The sequence below is a fragment of the Zonotrichia leucophrys genome, chromosome 6 (genome assembly GCF_028769735.1).
Source record: "Zonotrichia leucophrys gambelii isolate GWCS_2022_RI chromosome 6, RI_Zleu_2.0, whole genome shotgun sequence".
Classification (NCBI taxonomy): Eukaryota; Metazoa; Chordata; class Aves; order Passeriformes; family Passerellidae; genus Zonotrichia; species Zonotrichia leucophrys.
Window position 1 is genome coordinate 17,900,704 of NC_088176.1, and position 25,143 is coordinate 17,925,846.

Here is a 25,143-nt window from a genome sequence, read left to right on the forward strand (position 1 = left end):
TATGCTCCCTATCCCCTTTTATGCTCTCTACCTCCTGAAAGGCCATACCAAATATGGTTATTTAGCAACTAATTCAGTACACATATCTACTGAAGAATTACAATTTCTTCTTCACCAGGAATAAAGTCAGATGAAGATATATCATAGTACATACCACATATTAAGAAAATATACTTCCAGTTCTTCCTGGATGTCATATAATCTACCAAGGAAGTTATTTAAATTTTTAAACAAACAAGGCCCTCAATTTCTTCTCCTATTAAATGCAAACATTTTCTAATGCGTTGAGTTGAATAAACAAATTGGTGTATCCAGAATCTGCATTTTGGTCACAAGACTGATTTATAAAATTTCTACAGCTTGAAAAAAACATTAACATGTAAAATGTGGTGTGCCAAACAAAAAAAATAAAGCTATGCCAAAGAAAGACTATATTTGCTGACCGTTTTCTTTGTATCCCATCCCTAGGATGACCTCTGGTGCTCTGTAGTAACGAGTCACTACATAAGGCGTCATCATAAAACTAGTTCCTGCAGTTCTGGCCAGTCCAAAGTCAAGAATCTTCAAAGTGCAGTCTGACTTTACTACTATATTACTGGGCTTTAAATCCTTTAAAAAGAAACATCATAGATGACTGCTAAGACAAGCACAAAGTAGCCTGTGGTTCACATTTTAAAAAGATAATACTGGTAACATTAAATCCCACGCACACAACTAGGTTATTGCTATAACTGCAGCTTTTTTTCCCTTGCATCAATTTATGTGCATTCAGCAGATTACAGAATTAATTCCTTTATTGTGCTTGTAGATTTATATAGCAATTAAAGAAGGAAAATACAACCAGCATTATAAGATATGTTAGCAATGTCTGAAATAAATTGAGGTTAGTAAGAAGTGTTAGCTCTCGGGAAAGGTCTAGAAACTGCTCACTGGAACAATAATTATTACTACAGTGCAGTACAGAAGTAACATGACAATTACTTGATTCAATAATCATCTTGATACAAGAATTATTAGAATTATAATGAATGTAAAAGGTTCATTTGCTAGTTGAGGTTACATTACCTCTTTTGAATCAATGTATTTCTCTGAACAGAAATCTCCATGCCCACATGGTTTTAGTTTCCAATTTATGACTTGGTTTTATATTAAGTTTGGCAACCAAACCCAAAAAGACACCATTGAAAAACTGCCAAAAATTAACACAATCCTTGAATTGGAGTGGAAAATGCTGACCCGACTCCAGATTGTTTTGGTTAGCAACATGGTAACTATTCTCTACACTTGAACCCTATTGACAATAGTGGCTTTGCAACATTTATTTATACAAACACTACACTGGCTTTCTCTGTCATCACCTCAGCAGGATCTTACACACACCTGAACGTCACAGAGTAAATATTATAGAGTAACTTCAGAATAACTTTGCAATCATAAAATCATCCACAGCACACAGGACAACACAGATAAGACTAAGATACCTCCTCTCCACACTCTACTGAGATTAATGAGAGAAAAACCTGAGATGTGACAGAGAACTCCAGCACTTGAGCAGTAAGCATTTAGTAAGTAGCCCTGTCATTGTTTCCTAAAGACTTGAAGGTTGATTTCTGCCAGATTTATGTAGTTTTCATTTGTATTTGGATGACTTTCAGCAATCTCCTCATAATGCTAAGAAAACTGCATTAAAGATTGAGAGGAAACAACAAAAAGAATTCCAGTACAACAGAATTTTAATGACTAGCTAAAAGTCTTGCATACATACATATTCACATGCATTTCCACACAAAGACTCTGCCGACAACTTCACCTTAAAACATTCTCAAATACCCCAAATTAATTTAAGCTCTATAAGGCCTTCTGGCCATTTAATATGCATGTTTCAGATTCTGCTACATTCCTTTTTATTATCAGCTTTATTTCTACACACTTATTATTTTCAGGATGTTCACTGCAGAATGCCAGGCACATGCTCAGGGTATTAACTACACGCACCCTCCCCAAAGCAGCAGGATTAGCACTCAAAATGTTAAGAGATCTTCTCTTTGCTTACCAAATGCTGTCCATTCTTATTTCTGAACACCATGTAGCTGTCATGAAGCCTAGGATCAAAATGATGAATTGACTTACACTACATTAAAATTCATGCAGAGATGCAAAACCTGCATCTCATATATATATATATATATATATATATATATATATATATCTTCTGTTAAATAAACAGAAACTAAAAAGCTCATTTAGGAGTGATGAAATTAATTAGGATGGATAAATATAACCAGAACCTATAGCAAAAATTTTCTCACTGAACCTTGAAAATGTAAAATGTCAGTGCTTACGAAACAGATTTTGCATGGCCGTCTCTCCATTAGCCAAAGGAGACAGGGACATCTCTGGAGGGTAATTCATGGCTTCTTGGGGGCTTTTCACTTTCTAACAGAAGATTTGTGAAAGGCTTCCATAATTAGGCCCCTTGTTAAGTAGTCAAAATTGGGCAGAATTCAATGTTTCAGAGCCTCCATGCGAGACTAACGAGCCACTCTGTGTCCCTCAGAAAGTCAGTGAGGCACAACTCTGCAATGTTCATCATTCATCCTCAGACTATGAAATATAAATGAACATGTACTTCTATATTGGCTGGAAATTGCATCTCTGCAAAATGTTTGGAACACAGTAATGTTGACTGGCCAACATTTGGTAAAGTCAGTGCAAAGTTATGGTCAAATCTTCACCATTGATATGGCAACTAAGTTTGCCCCTACGACTTCAAGATGAAACTGAATGAAACTCTTTGTGTTTGATCTCTGCCTTGTTCCATGCCTCTAGCTTGCTACCAAAAAAACACTTAATTCTATAGTACAAAGAGTTACCACTGCAGCCACATGGTCTGTGTGACACATGCCCTTTGCAGGATATCTTCCTTGTACTCCAAGGTTTTGTACAGCTTCCTCCACAGAGAAACAAATCTGTGACACTTTGCATCTTGATGCAAAAAGGCACAATGAACTTATCAGGTAACTCTGTGCCTGAATATCCTCAATCTTCTAAAAAAGTCTAAGAAGAAGCTGTAAGCTGAAAATCTACCAGGAAGACATGCAAGTGAAATGTCCTTCAAAAGCATCTGCACATGTCCTTTAAAAGCATTCATGCATACATATGGTGCTATTTACATAGCAATTGTATTTAGTTTCCTTAGGACAGTTTATCCCTGTATGATAGGAAGCATTTCAAAGACTTAACCCATATTTACAGAGGAAGGAATTCTAACCTCAAAGCTGTCTTTACTCTTGCCCAACTACCTAAGTAGTTACTTCTTTTCTGTAAATGTAAAAATGTTTAAATTAATCCACAACTTCTACAGGATCAATGCCCACTTCAGAGGAGTACAAACCACCCTGAGGCAAGCACACTTTTAGAAGCTCCCTTAAGCTTGAGCTAAGATCCACAGAGAGACATTCTTACTTTACTTACTGTAGCATATCCAGACAATACACTGTTTTCTGAAACTAAAAAAGACCTAGGAAAATCCACAGCATTAAACCTGCACACGTAAATATTGAGGAGGAAATGTGAAACTGTATGCAAACCATTATTTCAGACCTACAGGTACATGACATTAAAACAGGTGAGGCTGCATATTTTCAGTCATAGGCAATATGGTACCACAACAGTAAGTGGAACAATCTAGTTTTGCTGAGCATTCCCAGAACAGGGCAGAAGGCCCAAGTGACCTATCTCAAATGCCCAAAAGCAGACCAAGCAACCATCATTGTCTGGTTGCAGGCAATGCATCTCCCTCCCTTGCCCATCTCTTCCAACACAGTTCAGTGAAATTGCATGCAAGAAGGAAGGTTTCACCTTCATTCCTTGAGCTCCTCACTGGAATGAAGCAGCTAATGAGTACTAGAACTAGCTGAGCAAAAGGAAGCAGCATTGGCTCACTCAAGCTGTATTTTCCATTCAAATAATCATCCCTGTTTCCCTGGGGAAAAGATGGCACACTGAACAGAAGTGTCAGACTGCAGATCCAGCTTGCAGACCATTCAACACCCCAATCCCAATGGCATCCTAACATAGCAATTCCTGTGGCAGTGCACAGGAAGTTATAACCAGAAAATCTCAAGCAATTTTTAATCTCTATACCATTACATACAAGATGCTCACTTGAACAAGCAACCTTAAATTCAAAATTTCTTGACTAGATTGCAACATACACATGCCATTTAAAAAGCTGTAGTCAGTTTTGCCTGTTAACCATCTGAGTGAATAATTTGTGACACACAGGTATTATCCAAGTTCCAAAGACAAGTCTTTATCTGGAGATTTCAGATAGTTATTCATTACTCTGTTAGTAAAGAAGAAATAAAATGGGCAGTTCTTTCCAAAGATGGAATTTCAGGTTTGGTTACCAAAACAATAAAGGCAGAGACACTTCCAGATATCCTTTCCTGCCATGACTACTGAAGTAGAATATTATACAGAATTAGAGGAGGTAATGCAACTCACTGCAAAAATCTTCAGTGTGCAGATTGTTACCAAATCATTTAAACATTCAAAAAGCTCATTACAGAATTATCCTGGAAAAAAATGTGATTTCCCTTCAGCTTTCTCTCCCTGCCTATGGGACAGGCTATGAAACACCCTTCATGCTTCTATTTCTAACTTCTTTTACCTTTTAAATACTCAAGAAAAAAACAGAACAGGTGCAATGCAAATTATACATTTTAGTTTGCTTACCCTATGAATAATCCCAGCTGAATGAAGATGTTTGATACCACACAGCATTTGATATAGCAGATAGGACATTCGTTCATGGTCCAGCTCCATCTGAATCACTTGGCAGAGATTTGCATCCATGAGCTCCATCACTATGTAGCTTACCAAGAAAAAAAAATAATCAGATAATACTGCCATTTTGTATTCTCTCTCTTAATCATCTTTTCATAAAATAAATTCTCAGCTTTAGCTCAAATCTGACTTACACATCTTGAAATTCTTCCAGGGATTTTTGTGGTGTGAACACATTCAGTAGGCCGATTATCTGCAGGAAGGGGGAGAGGAAGGTAATTGTACCACAGCAATAACAAACTTGCAGAATCAACATTTCAAAACTGGTAACTATTATTCTGATATGAACCTCCTGGCATACACTGAAGCTCAAATGATTTTGAAAGAAGCATTTTTCCTCCACAAATGACATAATCTAAAGACACTCCATGTGTTAACAAGATGATATTCAAATCTTAAAACCTAAGTAGCTTAGTCACTCTTTCCCTTCTTCCTACTTTCAGTTTGAAGACCTGGTAAGATTTTTTTTGTACATGAGGAATAATAAAATTAAAATCAATGAAGACTCCCTAAAAGATACCCCATTGCCACTGACAGAGGTGAAGAAACAACTTCATCCAAACAGAAAAACATGTTCTTACAAATGCTTTAGAACATTTTGCATTAAGAATGGATAGGACATAGAGAAAGAGGCCAAGCTACTACTCATCAAGAATCAGGCAGGCTTGCAATAGTTAATCATCATACAAATTATGCTGTTAGGTGGAACATCCTTCAGTGAATCCACATATAAACCACCTGTGTAAGAAAAATTACAAAATTTTCCCAAAAAAGCCAGAAGATCAAGCAAGTTTCCTATGACACTCTCCCTCCCTAGCAGTCAGGAGAAATTTTATCTTCCTGATGGGGGATTAAAAGAGAAGGTAAAATAGGCTGCACACATCTGACTCTGAAGGAAGAAAATGGCCAACATCAGCCTCCTGCAGTTCAACTCCAATGAATTTATCACCTATTCGCTTCCCATTTCTGTGATCTTGTCTACTGCACAGCTTCATAAATGCTTGGACAGCAACTGCTGTCACAATATATGCATCTAAACTCATTCATCCACCAGGGGGAGAAAAAAGAGGTATTACAGCCTATTTCTTTTTTCTCCTATGTGTCTAGCAGCAGGATGCACTTACCAGCCATGGTACTCTTACTTGACAGCTGCTTGTAAATTTTAGCAATATAACACTGAGTCCCTTGCTGAGTTTGAAGGGGGTATTTAAAGACTGGGCAGGTATTAAAACTAGTCAATAACAGCTCTTCTGCAAGACCCTTCTGTACTTATCATGGAGATACAGCTGTGCAACGGAAATCTCCTCTGAAGTCACTTTCCACACTTTTACAAAAGATAACCTCCCAGTTAATTCTTCAAGATGTGAAGGAGGACACTGCACTCACGTTTTTGTGATTAACACACTTCATAAGAACGAGCTCTCTGTAGGCTCTTTTAGCATGGGTTTGGTTCTGAAACGGTCGACTTAACTTCTTGATTGCAACATTCCGCTCCAGGATGGCATCATAAGCTGCACTGTAATTAAAAATAACATTACTACATCTCTGGCATCAAGGTCCTTTAAGCTGTGGCAGTTGCAAACATTTTAGCTAATTTGTACCATGTCTGCAGAAACCCCAAATTTTCAGTGTTATCCAGCTTTAGGAATGTGATATAGCAAAGTGCTCTTGTATGCTGAGTGATTCAAAATTTAAAAATATTTCCCAGCTTCAGAGCAGCAACACATGACAATCTCTACAATATAATGCAGTATTTCTCCTTCCAAAGATACCGAGTTCTTGCCACTCACTGGCACTCAAGAACAGACCATCTACAAAAGATCCAAAACACTTCAAACATAAAAGGCACATCAATTTTACATAAAATCTTCACACTAAAAGGGAGAAGGCAGGAAAAGTAGGTTATAAAAAGGCCCCATGCTTTAAATTATGTATTTGCTTAATATCTTGATGACAATGACAGCATCAAAGTCAAGACAAAAAAAAAAAGCTAAGAAAGCTTTAACCTCTAGATGTCACTGGCTTTAACTTGTTGGAAAAAAACCCAACACTTTGTTTACAGACTAATGCCAACATTGTCATACGATTCAGTGACAGAGGCTGTTTAACTGATGAAGACTGTTATTGGAGACAACTCCCTTACATATCACATTTCCATGACAGGAAGTCATGGCTTGTTTTTCCTGTAAGAGCTAATATAATAGATGACTGCCATGCAGACTCGGGAAATATTTATCAGTTACTAAAAAAGTCTCAATAGAGAAAGTATTATTTTCTTGTCTCTTCTCAATAATGGTACTCCAATCTAATGAAGAATATCTGCCAGTAAACAGTAGGATCTATTAAATCCAACTCACTACTTTAAGAAGTGGATTGTATGCATGTGGGCTTGAATGATTTGTAATTTATCATCAACAAAACCTCTAGACACTACTAAAGAAAAAGAATGGGAACAACATGTACTGGTAACTTTCTTTGATGTACATTTTCCACTGTAACTGGAATTCCCCCACCTGCCCCAAAGATAAGGATTATTTTAGGAAAGATGGCCAACATAGGACTTCTGTTCTAGTACTTAAACTTCTGCATTCCCTGTACATAATAGAAGCCTAGAGCCTATTTCAGTATCAGGCCATCTATTTAATATTCCCCCTAATCAAGTAGGATCAGTTACAATAACAACAAAAAAGAAACAAATACAAACCATGACCACTGACAACAAAAACTCCAATCCAAAGAACTGCACTGTATGGAGACATATGAGCAAGATTTAACCACAGTCCTCATCAGGGAAAGCTGCTGCAATTTAACTAAAAAGGCCTCAATTACACCACTAGCAGCAACTACAGAATGGTCCTAGAGTAACTACATGGTCAGCTTTGGGATCTCTGCTCTAGGAAGGGCAACATATTTGGAAAACAGGCAGTAGTTAACATATGACTGGCCATCAGAAGGACAGTAATAATATCTAAAGCTTTTACTGGGATTTCCATAGCAACTAAACAAACTAGTCAAGCAACTGTCTGCATCCTCAGTTTGCTAACACACATGCAAACAAAATTCAGATCAGTTACTTTGTTGCTGCTAGTTAATACCAGTAATCTTAATGCCAGAAGTTACTATTTCAAAAACAACTTTCTAGTGTTTTTTTTTTCAAATTTACATTTACACTTTTCACACTGTTTTGTTAATCCTGCTAAAATACAAACATGAATTAAAAACCCACCTATACCATATATTCTCTTTACACTGATCAAGAACAAGATCAAGGTAGTAAAGAGATGACAGAACTGAGATTACACTCTCCCCTTTCTCTTCCTTTATGCTTTTGTATTTTTATGTACCTGGTTAACATCTTAAGAGTTAAAATAAACTGAAAAACTGGCTAGGTCCTGTGATATTTACATCCTTTTCAAACATTCAAAAAAGCTTCCAGGAAGGTTAAGCCAACATTTCTCTCTGAGGCAATACCAATGCACAGGACACAGTGCCTACAAGCAGCTAGTTGTCAACAACTTAAATCAACTGGACATTTTTCAGTCCACACAGCAGAGCTCTTATTCAAAGAATGACATTGTCAAGTCATACTTTCCCAAACTGCATCAGGCACTTCCATATGACAGCCAGCATCCCAAATGCTTACTCACTGGTATCAAGGACTACTCAGATTGTGACACAGACCCCTATCAAGCCATTTCAAGTAGTGCAAACATTTACAAGCAGCAAACATTCTACAGAGTATTTCTGCCTTTTGTTTCACTGCAAGCAGCGTGGTTTAGGATTAGTTTCTTTATCCAGTTTCTTTTTTCCCCATTAATTTACAGGACTCAGCACAACTGGCTGAATTTGCACAGAAGGGCATCAATTCCAAAGTTGAACAGGTCAAAAAGCAACAGCAAGCCCTTGCTAAGGTAAAATGGTCATCAGTTACCATTGCTGTTTTGCCTGTAAAAGGTAATTCTCCACACTCCTGGCTCTGTAACACCCAACACTCAAAAAACTATGTTAAGGAAACCTAAAGGTACATTTAAATTTTAAAGAAACCTTACCATACTATCCCTTGTGCTCCTGATCCTATTGGTTTCAAATTCTGATACCGTTTCAATACGGTGAAAGTTGAGTCTCCAATTTCAACACTGTAAAAATTGTTGTCACGCTTGCTCCTGCTCATGACGGCAACTTGGTTACTTCACTTCATCCAAATTTTGCTTCTGGCCTATGAAGACATAAAATTGGAAAAACTAAGATTTCACAACTGTGTGGAACCTGACATAAGGCAAAACTCCTTTTAAGACACACAAGACACTTCCCAAATAAATCCCAAGCGCACATTTAAGTTATTTCTAGTGACTGCAGGAGTAAGATGGCAGGTGTTTGAAATGCTGTAATGGATGATAAAAAAATCTGAGATGGAAATGACAGAAGACCAAAAGGCAGGAAGCTCCACAGCACCCAGAGAGCTTCAAGAGTCCTACCATCCCTCCATCCACACATGTACAGCACAGGAGCAGGGCCTGGGCCAGACACTCTCCAGAGGCCCCATTCCACCTGAATCATTGCATAATTTCATCAATAAAAGTGTGATGGAACATGAACAAGTCTTCCAGACATTGCAATCATTAAAATACTCTTGGTCACAACCAGCAGGGATACCTGACACTGATATGGAAATACACACAGTCAATTGAAGCCAGAAAAGGAAAACTGGCCTTGTCAGATATCTTTCATGAGGAAAAAGTAATAATCACAGCAGTATTTAAAAGAACTCATTGTTTATTTTTACTAATAACACAAGAAAGGAGGGAGAGATATCCCAGAGTGAGGAAGGAGAATTTAACTTGCTGTTAAATTCTCATTCCTTTCTCTGCAGCCCTACACAGTGTTCATCAAAAATTGTCAATCTGTACTGTGACAGCAAGAGGTACAGTCTCTCTCTTCATTTTAAATGCATGCTCTCCTAGCATAAAACAGATTTACTCAGTGCTTCAGAAGACATGGAGCCAATTCTCAGAAAAGCCATTTCTCCTTGCACATTTTGTTTATACCTTAATTGGAAAACACAACATGAAAAGCCAGGATTCATCCTTTGCTATAATGCATCATCTCTTACTCTAAGAGTATCCTTTTATGCAAGAAATCATACATACTCAGCTTATTTCTACTTCAGTTAAGAAGTACAGCTGACAAGATATTTTCATATCCCAGTACCCTGAAATACAATAAACAGAAGAAATGAGAAAAACCAGAGATGGGAACAACCATCATTAATTACAAGATTCACATTAAATCAGACTTGATTTTCATGATCATGACTTCTAAAGCAATCTTCTCCTAAACAAGCAAGGATCAAGTGGGCTAAGTCTTGGAAGAAACTTTGGATGCTAAGCCAGCAAACAGTCTCAGGGACAAGACATGTCTGAGGTACAACACAAACACCAACTAACAGTGATCTGTCTACATGTGCTGGCACAACTGTTCTACAGTGAAAGATTACTACAGGAGCTGCTCTGAAGTAGGACTGACAAAAAATAAAGACCATGACAGTCAAAGAGATGAAGAAATGGAAGAAGGCAATTTTGAAATAAAACAGTTACATATATTAATACATTAAATAGTAATATAATCAACATAATATAACAACATAAGCTACCTATCAATGATGATTCAATAACCCATTTTCATGGTGTTAGATACTAGAAGGCATCTAAGATCATGAAAATCAATGTTCTGTAGGAATCTGTTGTTGACCTAGAAAATAGAAAAATCCAACAGTTCTTCAAGTACATGCCAGTTTGCTACTGAATGCAAAACAAATGGACAGTGTATATAAAGCTCTTGCATTAATGACTCTTATTTAATTTCTTTGTGAAAATATAGTTCACACATAGCTGATTTGTATGCATCATGTGTTTTTGAATGCTTGTCTAATTTTCAGCTGTCACCTTTAAAGGTATCTGGATAGCTGCTAAATGGATAGTTCAAACACAGCCTAGAGTTTTCACAGATGCTTGCTTCAAAGGCTCAACTTTAGAAAACAAAAGAATTGTTTCTAAAGGTAACTTCATAGCTCATTCAGTTAGTCTCAGAAGTAATTACAGTTTTAATGTTTTGTTTGTCCATGTTGCCCTCGAAACTGAATGTTGTATTTTGCAATACTTCCAGCTCTGTTAAATATTAATGCAGATAGAACATTTGGATAAAGGAGTTACCATTATCTGGGTGAAAACTGCAGCAAGATATTACTAAACCATTACAAATGCAAAAGATGTCTAAAAACCTGAAGCTTATTCAAGAACGGAATATTCTCACTGATGAGACTCTAGGACTTGCATGGCTTTCACAGATCAGATGGTTTTAAGCTGAACAACCTCCAGCTGCCTGAAGCACTCCTAATGCTGCCACGTGTTTAAGGAGGTCTCCAGCTGCTGTGCCCTGGCAGTGCCTCTCCCCTCAGCTACTGCACACCTGCATTACACAGAGCCCTGCCTGCCCACACCACTCACAGCACAGGAGGCACAGCACAAACTGGAATTCAACAGCTCTGATCTCAGGAGCTATTTTCTGCTTGCAACTATTACACAAAACCACAAATATACTGGAGTGATTCTTGTACAGCTCAGATCAGAAGGACAGTGCAGGTACATTTCTTAAAATAACTACATTTTAATGTATCTTTTGTCCACCAAGAAGTCAAACTTCACTTGTTACAGATTCAGTAAAGCAAAAGTGAACACTAGATCTCAGTGATCACCAGAAAAAGAAGTACTGAGGCTGGGGAAACCTGCATAAACATGACAAGGGCACATTTAGACTTCTATGTTATGACTTGCCTACTGCTTTCAAGTTCAAACAGAATAAGGTAGTGTCACCCCAGTTTGCTCAAACACATGAAATTTAAGGCACATTTAATTTTTTTTACACTTTAGGACAGCTACATTTTTTATAGCTTTTATACAAGGAGAATTCAAAACCAATTACTTGATTTCCCAGAACCTGTTGAGTATTCAACAATAAACAGATGGCTTTCTCCACTAAAGATGGTAATTTCAGAAAAGATGACAGGCTCAGTATAGACAAATAAATTTGGCTATAAAGCAAAATATTCCTGAGTACACAACAGCAAATGCATCTTAATAAAATGTAATATGGACTGTTTAAATCAAGGAATTACTTCATTGGTTTGGCAAATACTGTTGCCAGATTGATATATCTCAGGGATATAGAGCCCTCTCTGTTAATCTAACTCTGTCCTCAGTAAAATTTAACAGGGAACAACTACGTAGAGTCCTAAATTCATAAACAATGGACTAAATCCACTAATATGAATGCAACCTTTGCCATAATTTAATGTTGCAGTTTACAGGCTCATATAGTGACTAACAACATGCTCCAGCTGCATCACATGATGACTTTCCAGTCATCTAGGAAACTAGATACAGTTTTCTTCATATGTATCTGCCACCTCACTTATTAAGAGAGTGTAATTGAGGAGTCTACTAGAAGGGGAGAACATACAGGGAAATGAACCACCCCCTTCTCCACTCCAGCAGTCTTCTCTTGGCCAGGAGTCACCTCACCACAGTTTCCACAGAAGAGATGATAATCTATTTGAAGGTAATTGCAATCGACTGAACTTAATTATGCACTCCAAAAGTCACCTGGAGGCCCTTTTATAACAAGGAGGTACCTACTACTTAAACAGCACAGGTTCACAGTGTCTGATAATCTAATTTTAGTCTTCACAACTGATGTCTTTGACCAGATTCCAGTTCTGTTTGAAACAGACAAGTAATCCTATTATCTTTCATAGAGGGAGCTTTCTTGCAATGCTCAGCTCCAGATATAAGCACATAAATAGCATAAAGGGCCTCAAGAGCCACAAGGTCCTCAGAGTTTTCACCCTGATTAGTAGTGACTGTGGAGTTTTTCCAGATCCTGATTCAAAACAGAAATATTTATTTAAAATTTACCAAGGAGAACATGAAAATAAAAATAACAACAAAGCAGAGCCTGAATTAGTAGAGGAACATCTGGGCGGTTTTTAACCCCATCTGTAACACATGCAATGAGGATGATGCAGGAGATCAGAATCCAGCCTTGAGGATGAACTGAGGATGCTCTAGGGAAACACTAGAGGTACTGATAAATGCTACTCTATTTATCAAAAATTCATCAACAGACTCCATGTTCAGCCCTCTATTTTTTCCTCTTACAAAAACAGGTGAACTTTTACCCTTTATAATGCTGTAGTAGAATTTGAGGGGCAGGAAAGGAGTAAACTTCTTCATGGGAAAAAAAATCAGCAACTTTTTCTTTTTAATCTGAATTACACTTAGCAAGCTTCCTGCATTTTAAATCTTCCCCACCCTAATATTTATGTACTTAATAAACTACAATAGAAGGGGGCAAAATGAGTCAAGAAAATTTCATATCTACTGAAAGCCAGCTTCCAGCTCAGAGACAGACTAGAAGTCATAGAAAGAAAATATACACACGCAAAAAAAGGACATATCTTTTTTTATCCATGCAAAAAATGCATGCTCTGTTTTTCATCTTAATTCAAGTGACCTGCTGCTTTTTTCAGTCACTTCAGTCAGCCCACAAAGGGGCTGTGCCAGCAGCTACAGCACCTGGGTAGAGCACAGGTTAACAGCCTGATCCCCAACCACTAACACTGGGAGCTTCCTTGTTTGCTCTGAAGGGAGGGACAGGAGAGGGGAATTATTCCTGACAGCCAGGCAAGAGGAACATTCTTATTTCCCAAGCAGAGCTTCCAGCAGCAGCTGCTGGCAAATGCAGCCCCTTGAGTTTTCCCTTTTCAGGCTGTTACTCGCCCTCTGGTGAAAAAGCCAATTTCACTGACACTGAGGACAGACACGTTCTGTGGTGTCACTGAAGCAGGATGCCCCAGGGATTATATCTGCACAGTCAGTCATACAGACAGGAACTTGAAGCTGGCATGTTCTCCACTGCCTCCCCTGTCAGATCCCTCTGATCAATACTATAGCAACTAATCAAAAGCAAATGTTTCCACTAAAGATTGTGCTATTTTGGGAACCTCACTCCAAATGGTTTCAAAACTCACAATAAAAGCTTAATAACAAAATAAGGAATGAGCTCAAACAGCTAATTTTCAACATGATGTCTTCTGCACCAGTGCTGGAATTCCCTGCATCAAATTACATTCAAATACATTCAATTCAGCCTGAAATAGCAATCACTCACAGGTGCAGTCACCAGTGCCAAAATATTAACAGCTGAACCTGAAATTAGGGAAACCTGAAGTTGGAGACAGGGATTTTTGTATAAGGCAACTGGAACTGGAGCTTTTCCACTTCCATGTCACCAGTACCTTGGAACAGTCGATACACTGTCAGAAGTAACTAATGACTGAGAGGCTGTTTAGCTGTAAGGAAAGACCTCCAACTGGCAGTGATCAAATTAAGACTGTAACTAGCAAAATACTGATACTGTCTATAAACAGGCAGTGTAAGATCACATACAAACATGCAGAAACAGCTCCTGTCGTTAAACACTGCTCCAGGTGAGCCATTCCCTGGCACTGCTGGCACAGCTGGAAGGGACAGAAGCACTGAAGGTCCAGCAGCAATTTCACACACTGCTCCCCATAGAGCACAGGCAGAGTCGGCACCTCCACACCACATTTCCCTCAGAAGCTCAAAGCAAGCGTTTATGCAAACCAAGTACAACATACCAGTGTTTTCTCATCCTGCCTGCTGAACAAGGGTCAGCTGAACTGCTGAACCTGCATTCACTGCTTCTGAGTATCCTCTATATAAAAATCAATATTACTGCACATTTCTAAAGCAAATTCTCATATTGTGAAATATCTCTTGCAAAACATCGAAAATAAGCCAATAATTTCTGGTACCACTAAAACATTAGCTTTGTTTAACATCAAATTCAATTAATCTGAGAACTGAATTCTTTATAGTCAGATAAAACACATCACACACCTTGCACAAGCAGGATAATGAAGAACCAAGTAACAAATGCACCACAGTAAATTACTTACAAGCAATGAAAGTTTCGCAGTGATTCTCTTTTCAAAACAGATATTTTTTGGTTTTTATCAGTAAATTTCCTATTGAGAGAATTAATTCACCTTCTTCCTTTTGCACCTACATTTCTCTACACTCTAAGACATTGTCCCATAATGCCATTAGTCTACAAATTACAGCCCTTTTACTACAAAAAAAATACTAAAAGAATGCATATAATAGTCATTCATGAAGAGTTAAGGCATTATTTGTTAATGGCACAAGACAATTAAAGAGACTGCCATAAAGCACAGGAAAAATGCCACGTGGGCTGTATGTTTATCTTACACACACAAATATTACCTAAACCAGTCAGGTAACTGATTCACTTCTAGCACTTTGAGCTAGTCAGTTTTATTTTTCTTTTACAACTGTACCTGGTCATAGAATAAATTTTTACAACTAAAGCAGCTGGTCATAGAAGAAATTATCCATACTTATGGTTTAGGGCCTGCTGGCCAATTAGGTAAAACACACATTACAGCCACCAGCAGCTCTAATTTCATCACGAGGGAAGTTAAACAAAATTAAGATTCAGAAAAATGAGAAGTCAAAACACAGAGACTTAAAGTAGCCTGAGGACAAGGAAAGAAAGATGCACAAGTGAACGCATGCTATCAGCTCCATGAAAAGGTGAAAATTTGTGCTTGCTTATCTACCATTCCTTCAGCCATTTCCCTCTCCCCTCTAAGCAAAGAGCGTCTGCCAGTTTGTGACAGGGAAATGAAACCTCACATTTCTTCATCATCTGTGATTATTACACACCAAGTGCTATCCAGATTGCCAGGTTTCTGAAATATAATATCTTTAAAGGTACATAATCTAAACATGAAGCTATCTCTAGAGAAAGACACTACCATAAACCTTAAACCTACCTCAAACCTCCTGAAAGTTGCACCATGACTTACAAAGCTTAAGAATTGCCCAAACTTTATCTGAGGCTTTCAAGTTGATTTTGGTGATAGACACAGTCCTGGTGATCCAAATCAGGAGCAAGACAGCAACACTTACAACTTCCCAGCACTTCTCACTGTCAACTCCTACAACACAGCTGCTCTGGAACAGGAGTGCACCCTCTCTGGAAAAACCCCACCTGTGGCCAACAGCACTTAACTAATTCTTACCCAGTTACAGATCACTTCTAATCCAGTTCACTACAGAGCCACTCTGCTGCAATATGGTATTCTGTATTACATGTTTTCCAGGGGGCTGCATTTTGTGATAAGGCTACATGTGACACAAAGCTTATCACAGGAGGTTGTACAGTGAAATTATGTATTTGCAATAGAATACACTGCGGAGTTCATATATTCTTATATATTCTTGTTTTATTAAGTCCTTAGACATCAGCAGAGACTGTTTCAGAAAAGTATGCTCCATTCCCTTTAAAGAGGGTTTTAGATTCAAATGCCAGGAGGCTGTCAATGAGGCAGGCTGCAGCATGCAATACTCACCAGCCTGAAAACTGGCATTTCTAATGATGAAGATTCTCATCCAACATTTCCTCTTGACTTTTTTTATTGACTCCTGAACTGTGACTTTAATTAACCATGAAGGAATTTATTAGGTAGCATTTTTCTAGAACAAGCATTATCAGAATGAGTAGTGCTATATTTACAGCAAAAAATATCACTCTGCAAACTCTGCTGTGCTACACTAGATAGGAGAACAGCTCTACAGCTTCTTCATTGTAATGTCATACGAAACTCCACTACAGATTGGTTCCATGACAAATCCTATTATCATAATATATGGTAATATAATATGTTGTGTCTTGCAGGTCAGTTTTGTCACAGAAATCATAAACCACAATAGCTTCAACAAAAGAAAACTTGTGTAACTCTACATTTTGGTAAAGAAGCTGTTATGACAAGAGATTAAAAGACTATTCTTAGCAAAACTATCCTTTTCAGAAATAATAGGATAAGACAAGGATCTTCCAATTCCTTAATCCTTTTTCAAATAAAAGATTATAGAAAAGAATGGTAAATGGGGAGAAAATCAAGGTATGCATGTTTTTCAAAGCTTAAAATATTCAGGTTTATTGCAGGACACTATTTTGCAATTTAATTTGGTTTGGTTTTTTGTAAATACTACTCTTAAATTCTGAAATCAGTGAAAATTCAGTAAAGCAACTGTTCAACAAACTGTTCTATTTCAAGCATCTGATTTAACTGTCAGAAGTGCAATCTAAGTGCCTGCTGCTGTACCTTGAAAACATGTTTAATCATAATCATGCCTAAACCATGACTGAAACCACTGCATTCTAGGGAATGCCATTCCCTGTTGCCTTACGTAGATCCCTTTACACACAATCGTGTCCTGGCCCATTCAGCTCACTCAGGTACTTGAAAAAAACATAACTATGTATAACTTGAAATTGAGAAGAAAATAATAAATTACTAATCTGGGCACAACACTGTTTCTGCTGACTGCCTAAGGCAGGGATAATTCCCACCATTCCTCAAAGGCCTGCCTTCGTATGGTAGCTCTCTGCACATCCAGTGACCACTGCCAAAGCAACAGAGGGAAACCACCAGCAAAATAAAAGTGAATATAACTCAGAGTGCCTCAATGAGATCTGCACAGGTTTAGAAGCAGAATCCTGCCCTGAGAGTAATCCTGAGTGGGAGGAAATGCTTGTTCTTTAACCTCTTTTTGCAGGGGGAAAAAAAAAGCATATAAAAGCTAAATGTTTCAGCAAAAAACAAAATTAAATGGTTTTTTAATTGTTTTAAAGGACAACAGTAAACAAAAGATACCAGATACCAAGTGACCTAAAATAGTAATTAAATATCAGTGATCAAGAGGACAATAGCTATAGAACATTAGAGGAAGGAAGGATTTGGGTAACAGCTGGGAAAAAAGTTTTCAGATTGCTTTAAAACTACATTGATTTTAACTTCTAATCCCAGCTACGAAAACTGAGAATCCAATTATGAATGTGCTACTTTTGTTAATTCATGCATTTATCTGTGAAATACAAGCAGATTAATGTGCTATGAAATCCTGTCTAAAGTATTTGGCATAAAATACCTCTATAATAAGAGCTTTAGAATGGAACAGAAAACTTGAACACATGACAACTTCAACACTAAGAATTCCTTCAGATACCTCTTGTAACACAATACAGTACTTTGCACAATTTCTTGGGAGTAGGGTGGGAAGGAAGGCAGCACATTTCTAAATAAAGCAACTACTTTGTGGGTAATTTGTAGGAAACTACACCAATAATTACTAACAGCAACAGTGTGTTCTGTTGTCCCATTTCTCTTAGACTTCAGTAGTGCCTGATGCTCTACCCCAGGGCAGGTGTTGGTAGCAGGGGGCTACAGGGGTGCTGCTGTGAGAAGCTGCCAGCAGCTTCCTCCATGTCCAGCAGAGGCAATGCCAGCCAGCACCAGGATGGACACGCTGTGGCCAAGGCTGCCCAGCCAGGAGCGCTGCAACACCTCTGTGCCAACAGCCTGTACTGGGCCTGGCTCAGCTGCAGCTCCTTCTCCCACGGCAGCCTCACAGCGCTGTGCTCTGCCCTGGCAGCTACACAGGGGTTGGTAACACACCTGAGCTCTGGCTCTTACTGAGCAGAGCTGGCAGCACCAGCTCTCCAACATTCCTCTCATCAAGGGGCTGGGTGTGGGCAAGATCCTGGGAGGGCACAAAACTAGGCGAGCTGACCCAAATTAAAAACAAATATGCCTTACCATATGGCAGAAGTTCCCAAAAATAGGAAGTGTTTGAGAATTTCCATTCTTTAAATAAGAATATTAGCCTTCAGAAGCACTGCTGTGCACCATACACTAGCCCTGGTGGATATGCCTACAAAGAGTTGTGATGAGAGATTTTCTGAAGAAAACTAAGAAGAATTTCAAATAAACTAAAATACAGGGAGAATAAAGTATCCCTCATCACATCAAGGTTTTGTGATTTTCCCACAATGCCATGCTAGTATTAACAAAACCTTTTTATGTCCAATATAATCTTATTATAAACTGAACTGCCTTTTTTCTTCCACCATCTTGACACTTAAGTGGCACAAGAACCTTGTAATGTTTTTTTTTTTTTAAAGGCAAAAGAAACCCTGTCTATTGTTCAACAAGGATGAGTTCTGTACTGCCGCAACTGCACAAATAAAAGTCACCCACTGCTGGAAGGCTTCGCTGCTCATTAAATGAGCCACTGCCGTGCACAAGGACCTTCCTCTTACTGTGTGTCTCCTGAGCATTCACTTCTTGGCATGAAATTAAACAAGCGAACCTAGCCCACAGCCTTTCTAATAAACCTCTTATAGTTCATCATGTCACTACTTTTCTGTGAAGGTGACCAGGATGTTTGACACCACCCAAAACACAATGAACAATGCAGAATTTACCAAGAGTTATGCTGGTTGGCATGTCAGCCATGGCATTCACTTTTACTGTTTCCATAGTAAAACTTAACATTAGGATTACATCTTCAAAACTGTGTCTTTTTATATGGTACTGCAACATCATCTTAGGTGTTAAAGCTACTAAAGAACACATCTAGGATTCTAAAACACATGTCATCCTTAACACCAGATTTCCTACACAATTCTCTCAAGAGTCACACATGAGCAGCTGCATTCACATATTAAAATACTACAGGTTCATACCAGGACAGCTGCTTTGTTAAGATACAAAACACTCACTCTGGGTTGCAACTGTCTGTAGTGCTCACCTCACTTTCACTAAGACCTCTGGTTGGTTTTGCTAAAGAGACAAATATGTAAGAACTTACAGAAACAAATGAGATGCAGGACATCTTCTCAAGGCAGCAGAAGCATTGAAGAGAGATTTATGGCCCTGTTCCTTTCTTCCAGCTGCCATTAGTCCTGTCCCTCTGCAGTGACGGATTGCTACTGTGACTAGCCGGAACTCAGAGCTGGTTTGCTCCATGAAGCCACTTGCTGGGATAACCACACTCCAGCTAAGCACAAGGAACCATCACCCACCCAGAAGCTGCTAACTTGTTCCTCCAACACAGAGAGCAAGACCTGGACTAACTTCAGCTGGCTACCAGGCTGTTGACTGCCTGCTGTTTCTTTGGAGATGGGTTTCTAAATTCATCATAGTGATCACAGGCATGACAGGTACCATAAGCCTTTTTTTTGGCCTTTATGCTAGCCTGGAAGCACTTCTTGCCTAGTCAGCTGGAAAGTTCAATGCAGGGCAGAAAAATACGTATTGCCACCATCAGACTTGAACTAAGATGCTCATCTCAACTCACAACTCCTCCCTTCACAACTTGTAACAGTGCTGAGCAACCTGGTTTACCTAAATCACTGTGCCTTTGTTTTGCCAACTTCCTCAGGCTACTTGGAAAACAGAAGCTTTAAAATCCATAAACAGTAGAATTAGAATATTAGGCTTAGAAGCAACCTCTGTAGATCATCTATAAAGCAAGTAGAACTTCAAATTTGTATTCCCCTCATGGCTGCTTGTTGAGTCTAAAGTCTGTATGGATGAAGACTTCATGGCCCTTATGGGCTCTTGATCCATAAGAGGGGCTGACTGCTACACTAAGACATTAATTCCCTCATAACCTACTGAAACTTCCATTTTTATGTCTTGCAGCCATTGATTCATTCAGAGGGGCAAGTGGCTCCATCACCTCTCTAACCCCTTCCTAAAGCTGGTAAAATGTAGCAATGATGTTCTCCCTCAGGTCCAGTCCTTTGTGCACTCTCAGGTACTCGAGCCCTCACCCACCTGCAGAAGCCAGGGCTGGACTGCCCTGTGTGTCTCCCCACAGGGGGGGTGTGTGTGACCCCAGCAGCCCTGCAGGGGAGTGTCACAGCTGGGAACAGCTCCTCCCGGTACCTGCTGCTCAGACCCTGCCCCTGGCAGCCCAGGCAGTAATCACCCTGCAGGGCTGCAGGGGCACAGTGCTGACTCCTGCCCAGTAGGAACTCCAGATCCTCTTCTGCCAGCAACCAGCAGCTGAAGAACCACTTTCATTTTATAAACCTGGGCAATTCCATGACTTTTGAGATTCCAGCGAGAAACAGGATAGTCCCTGTTCATCATTCGTATTTCACAAATATCAAAACACCAGACTTGAGACATTTCAACATTTGTTCAGCAGATAAGGAGAAAGGTAAATGCTTCAATGGATACAGACTACAATAATGGGACACTTTAGCAATCGTTCACAGGTCAAAGAATAAATACTGAGTTAAGACATTTTCCTGCACACTTTTTATACATATATATATATATATATATAAATTCTTAGTATAGTATCAGTAAAGTAATGGAAGGTTGTCAGAGTTGTGTGCTTGTCTCTTTTTTCTTAAACACTCAAAAATCAATAATTACAGCAAACAGGCTGTCCAGTAGCGCTGCAGAATCAATGTGTGCCCTTTTGGTTTAAGTGTACACACAAATAAGCTCGTATACAGTATTTGCTTTGTTACCAACACAAGTGACCATTGAGTTGAAGTATATTTTTCTGTCAGTCCTCATTTTACCATTAGTCTGCAATATTCAGCTAAGAATGATTAATAAGCATCCCATCTGTTCACATATCAAGTAGCATTTATCCAACAATAAAAATGACATTACAGGCAACAATAGTTTTAGTATCAAGCTTACAGGCAATCAATTTGAATAGAAAAAGAATCAAGAATTAGTCCTTAATAACTTAAAAGAAAAGATCATTTAAGGAGAAATGTGTAGTTGTTAATTATAAGCTTGGCACACCAAGATCGTTATCTGTTCACACACAAGAATACCTTTAAAAGTATTTCAGAGTCCATGGCAAAACTGTGGTAAATTTCACAGCAGGCAAGCAACATAAGTAGGCTCAACTGGATTTTTAAAGAGCTTTCAAATGCCAAGACATCTTTCCATAACATAAACGGAAGCCTGTTTCTGCAGGTTTTGAATTAAGGACTAAGGGGTTTCTTAAAGGAACCATTTACAGCAACAAACATTTAACCTTTATTAAAAAACAACGAGGCTCAAAACAAGATTGGTCTAATTTCCAAACACTATATATAGAGAAACATATAGAGAAAACAACAAATACAGTAAAACTCTATACATACATCCCTTTTGTTGTCAAGGAGAGGGATTGGGAGGGTGGGAAATGAAGGTTAAGAAATAGCACACCATACTTTTCAGGAGACTATTAAAAAGGACATATATATTTGCCCAGAATGCTGGATCAATCTTCAGAAATGAGGAACTAAATGTGCAGTTTCTATGCATCTTTTGTTCAAATAATTTAGGCAGTTGAGGAAGGATGAAAAGAAAACCAAAACATATATATATATATATAGTAAATAGCCATTTCGGGTAAATAACAGGCAGAAAATAAATTCATTTGTTACCATCTTGAAACATTTATTCTTTAATATTTGCACAACAATTCTACCCAAGGCATTTGCAAAGAAGCTTACACCTGCACACCTAATAAGCCACCAAAAGACGTGGTCTTTAAAGAGCAGGGTTAAAAATAAAAATACAAAATCCACACACAACTGCCTAAACCACACAGTCCAAAAACTACAGGACCTGGAACCCTCTTAGATCACCTTACTAATATTTCTGATTTAGAAGTCTCCATGAAGTATATGGTAGCCTACAAGACTACACTGAAAGCTCATGCAAGCCACTGCTCGAGAAACTTTGGGAACTTTTGCAGTAGAAAACATTAAAATGCTTTCTTTCAGAGTACAACTTTGTACATCCTCTGCAATTAGTTTTGGTTCAGCAGACACTTCTCTATTTCTCTTCTCCTATTGCACTTTTCCCCAGCTAGCCTTGAAAACCATCAAGATCTGCAGGCAGTCTGCCCTGGCACCCCATGTTATGCATCCCACCATTAAATTAGCCTGGATTACACATCTTTGAATCAAGTGGGGCAAATGGGAAGATGGCTGTGCCAAGAGACCGAGATCAAAGCAGAGGACTATTTGAAATTCAACATTTTTATTAGCTGCAATTAGAAGAATCAAGAGCTTCCCTTCCTTATATACAAGGAACACTCCAGTCAGTGAAATCACTTTGACAGCACCCTTAAATAAGTTTGGCCCAGATTCATTTCATGTTACAGTTTAAACCATTTCCAAGTTATCTAACACACGGATATTCCCGCAGACATGCACGTCAGTTCCTATTCTGCCCTGCAAGTTCATTTGTTGGCACCTCCTCAACTGAGAGGTTCTCAGAGGTCTCACCTGACTGCAATACCATCTCCACACCTGTAAAGTCTCCACACCTGTAAGTAAAACCCAGCTGCAATGAGTAGGCTTGCTCAATTGCACATGCACATACCCTAGGGCAAGTAATACTTTCCATCCTCGAACAAGCATAACACCCTTTGTGTTTGTATTATCAGATAGGCCAAAGCGTGTAGGATTTGTCGATTGCCTGAAAGCCTTCAGCAAGGCTGTTCTGTACAACAGTTCTGTTCAACACCACACCATATGTGCAAAACCATTATTGTAGCTAGGGAGTGGAACAAATAATCAAGTGGAATTTATTTTTGTAGGTTAATAAAGAAGCTCAGATCAAACTTCACTGATGGAACTGCTCCAGGCAGAAAGGCATAAAGAAACAGGAAGGAAAGCTGGATGTAACGACACAGAAATCAAAAGCAAAAGAAATTCTGCAAAGGGGCAGCTCATCCCCTTTGAAAGAAATTTAAGATTTAAAAGGCAAAAGAATCACAGACATTGCCGGTCACCGCCAGCCCGTGCATCTAGAGCAGCTACATTATCCCAGAGAAGTATCTTCTGCTTTAAGAGGCATTTTTCAGAACAAGGTCGCGGTGGGGCTGCATTCCCACCACCCCGCCCTATAACGCTCCTTCCCCGAGCACGGAGCGGCCAGCCCGGCCTGCCCGGGTGCCCCCGCTCCCGGGAGGAGGAGGAGGAGCCCCGCGCCGAGCCTCCTGCCCCTCCTGCCACACCAACAAAGAGGTCCCCGCCATTATCCACCCGCACCTCTCCCGGCCCCCGGCCCCGAGCAGGCACGGAAGGTCACCGGGCCGGAGCGCCCCGCACCGCCGCCCGCCCCCGGGCAAGGGCACGGCCGGTCCCGGCTCCCTTCCCGCCCGCCGAAACGTAAACAAAACCTCCCGGGCCGGCCCAGGCCCCGCGGCGCGGCCGCTGTCCCGCCCGCCCCGGCATCGCACCGCCGCCCCGCTGCCCTCCGCCCGCCGCCGCTCCCGAGGGCTGCCCCCAGCCCCGCTCACCGACCACCGCCTCCGGCCTCGGCCGCTGAGTAATGAGCCGGGCCCGGGCCGCGCACAGGCTCCGCGCTCCGCCCGCCGCGGCTGCGGCTGCGCCGCCCCTGCGCTCGCCCCGCCCCGCCCGGCTCGGCGCTGCTCGCTCCGCCGCCCGCCCGCCCGGGGCCCCGAGCCCGGCCCCGCCGCCTCCAGCCCGCCCGCCGGGTTCCCGCTGCCCCCGGTCCTCACCGCCCCCGGCCCGCCTGGCTCCCACCGCGTCCCTGCGGGGCTTTGGCATCCCGGCCCTCGCATCCCCGCTGGGCAGCACCATCGCTCTGCCTCCTCCGCGCCCTTTCCCTGGAGCAATTCCTTTCCTGGATTACGCCGGGTAGCCAGAGCTCTCTTCCTGCTGGGGCTTTCATGAAATATTTGCGTGTTTTCAGGCCTTTGCCCGGCGCTCCGTGCCAGTGGCTGGCACGCTCCCTCGCAGCCTGGCATGGGTGCTGCTCGCTGACACCGTTCAGGCCTTGGCAGCTCCAGCTGCACGCTGGCATGGCAGTGCTTTACTCATCACTGGGCTTCTGGAATGGTGTAACCTCCTCTTGTTTTCTGTCTGGTTTAGTGCAGATTTTCCTCTACATCTTAGGGGAATTCTCTTGGCTTTTTCATCCCATTGCCTTTGGTTTCTGGCACTTGACATGAGTACTCACTCCTTAGACTTTAAATATTTTCCTTGGTATATCATTGTGGGGTATTTTTTTACTTGTTTGTTTTTGTTTTTCCTTTTCTTCAGGAAGGTCCCTGCTTAGAGACAAAAGGAGGCCACTCAGTAAGCTGCAGCACGCCTTTGTATATTTTTACTGCAAAAAACAGGCCCTAAGACCCTATGAGCAGTATTTAAAAATACATACAGTCTCTCAGTTAGGCAAGGTACAGTGAAAAGGACATTTCACATTTAATTCACTGTCAAACATGTGGCCCATGTCACATTTTTGAAGATGCCAATCAATCAAGATTTTTGTTGACGACAGCTTTT

The 25,143-nt window shown here is 40.1% G+C and overlaps 1 protein-coding gene across 7 annotated transcripts in view; it reads right to left on the bottom strand.

The window, feature by feature from the left end:
- MAPK8 (mitogen-activated protein kinase 8) overlaps positions 1–24,225 on the bottom strand; it is a 37,174-nt gene extending 12,949 nt beyond the window's left edge. For 3 of the 7 annotated variants that reach the window (XM_064716310.1, XM_064716313.1, XM_064716308.1), the window contains exons 1-6: positions 24,135–24,222; positions 8,901–9,067; positions 6,238–6,367; positions 4,986–5,044; positions 4,741–4,879; positions 444–609 (exon numbers count right to left, since the gene is read on the bottom strand). In XM_064716310.1, the coding sequence (XP_064572380.1) occupies positions 444–609; positions 4,741–4,879; positions 4,986–5,044; positions 6,238–6,367; positions 8,901–9,022 (616 nt within the window). In that variant the 5' untranslated portion in view covers positions 9,023–9,067; positions 24,135–24,222. Of the gene's footprint in view, positions 1–443; positions 610–4,740; positions 4,880–4,985; positions 5,045–6,237; positions 6,368–8,900; positions 9,068–9,998; positions 10,061–10,501; positions 10,524–24,134 lie in introns of those variants that run through there. The other 4 variants (XM_064716309.1, XM_064716311.1, XM_064716312.1 and 1 more) reach the window with 4 other exon arrangements.
- Between the last annotated feature and the right edge of the window lie 918 nt (positions 24,226–25,143).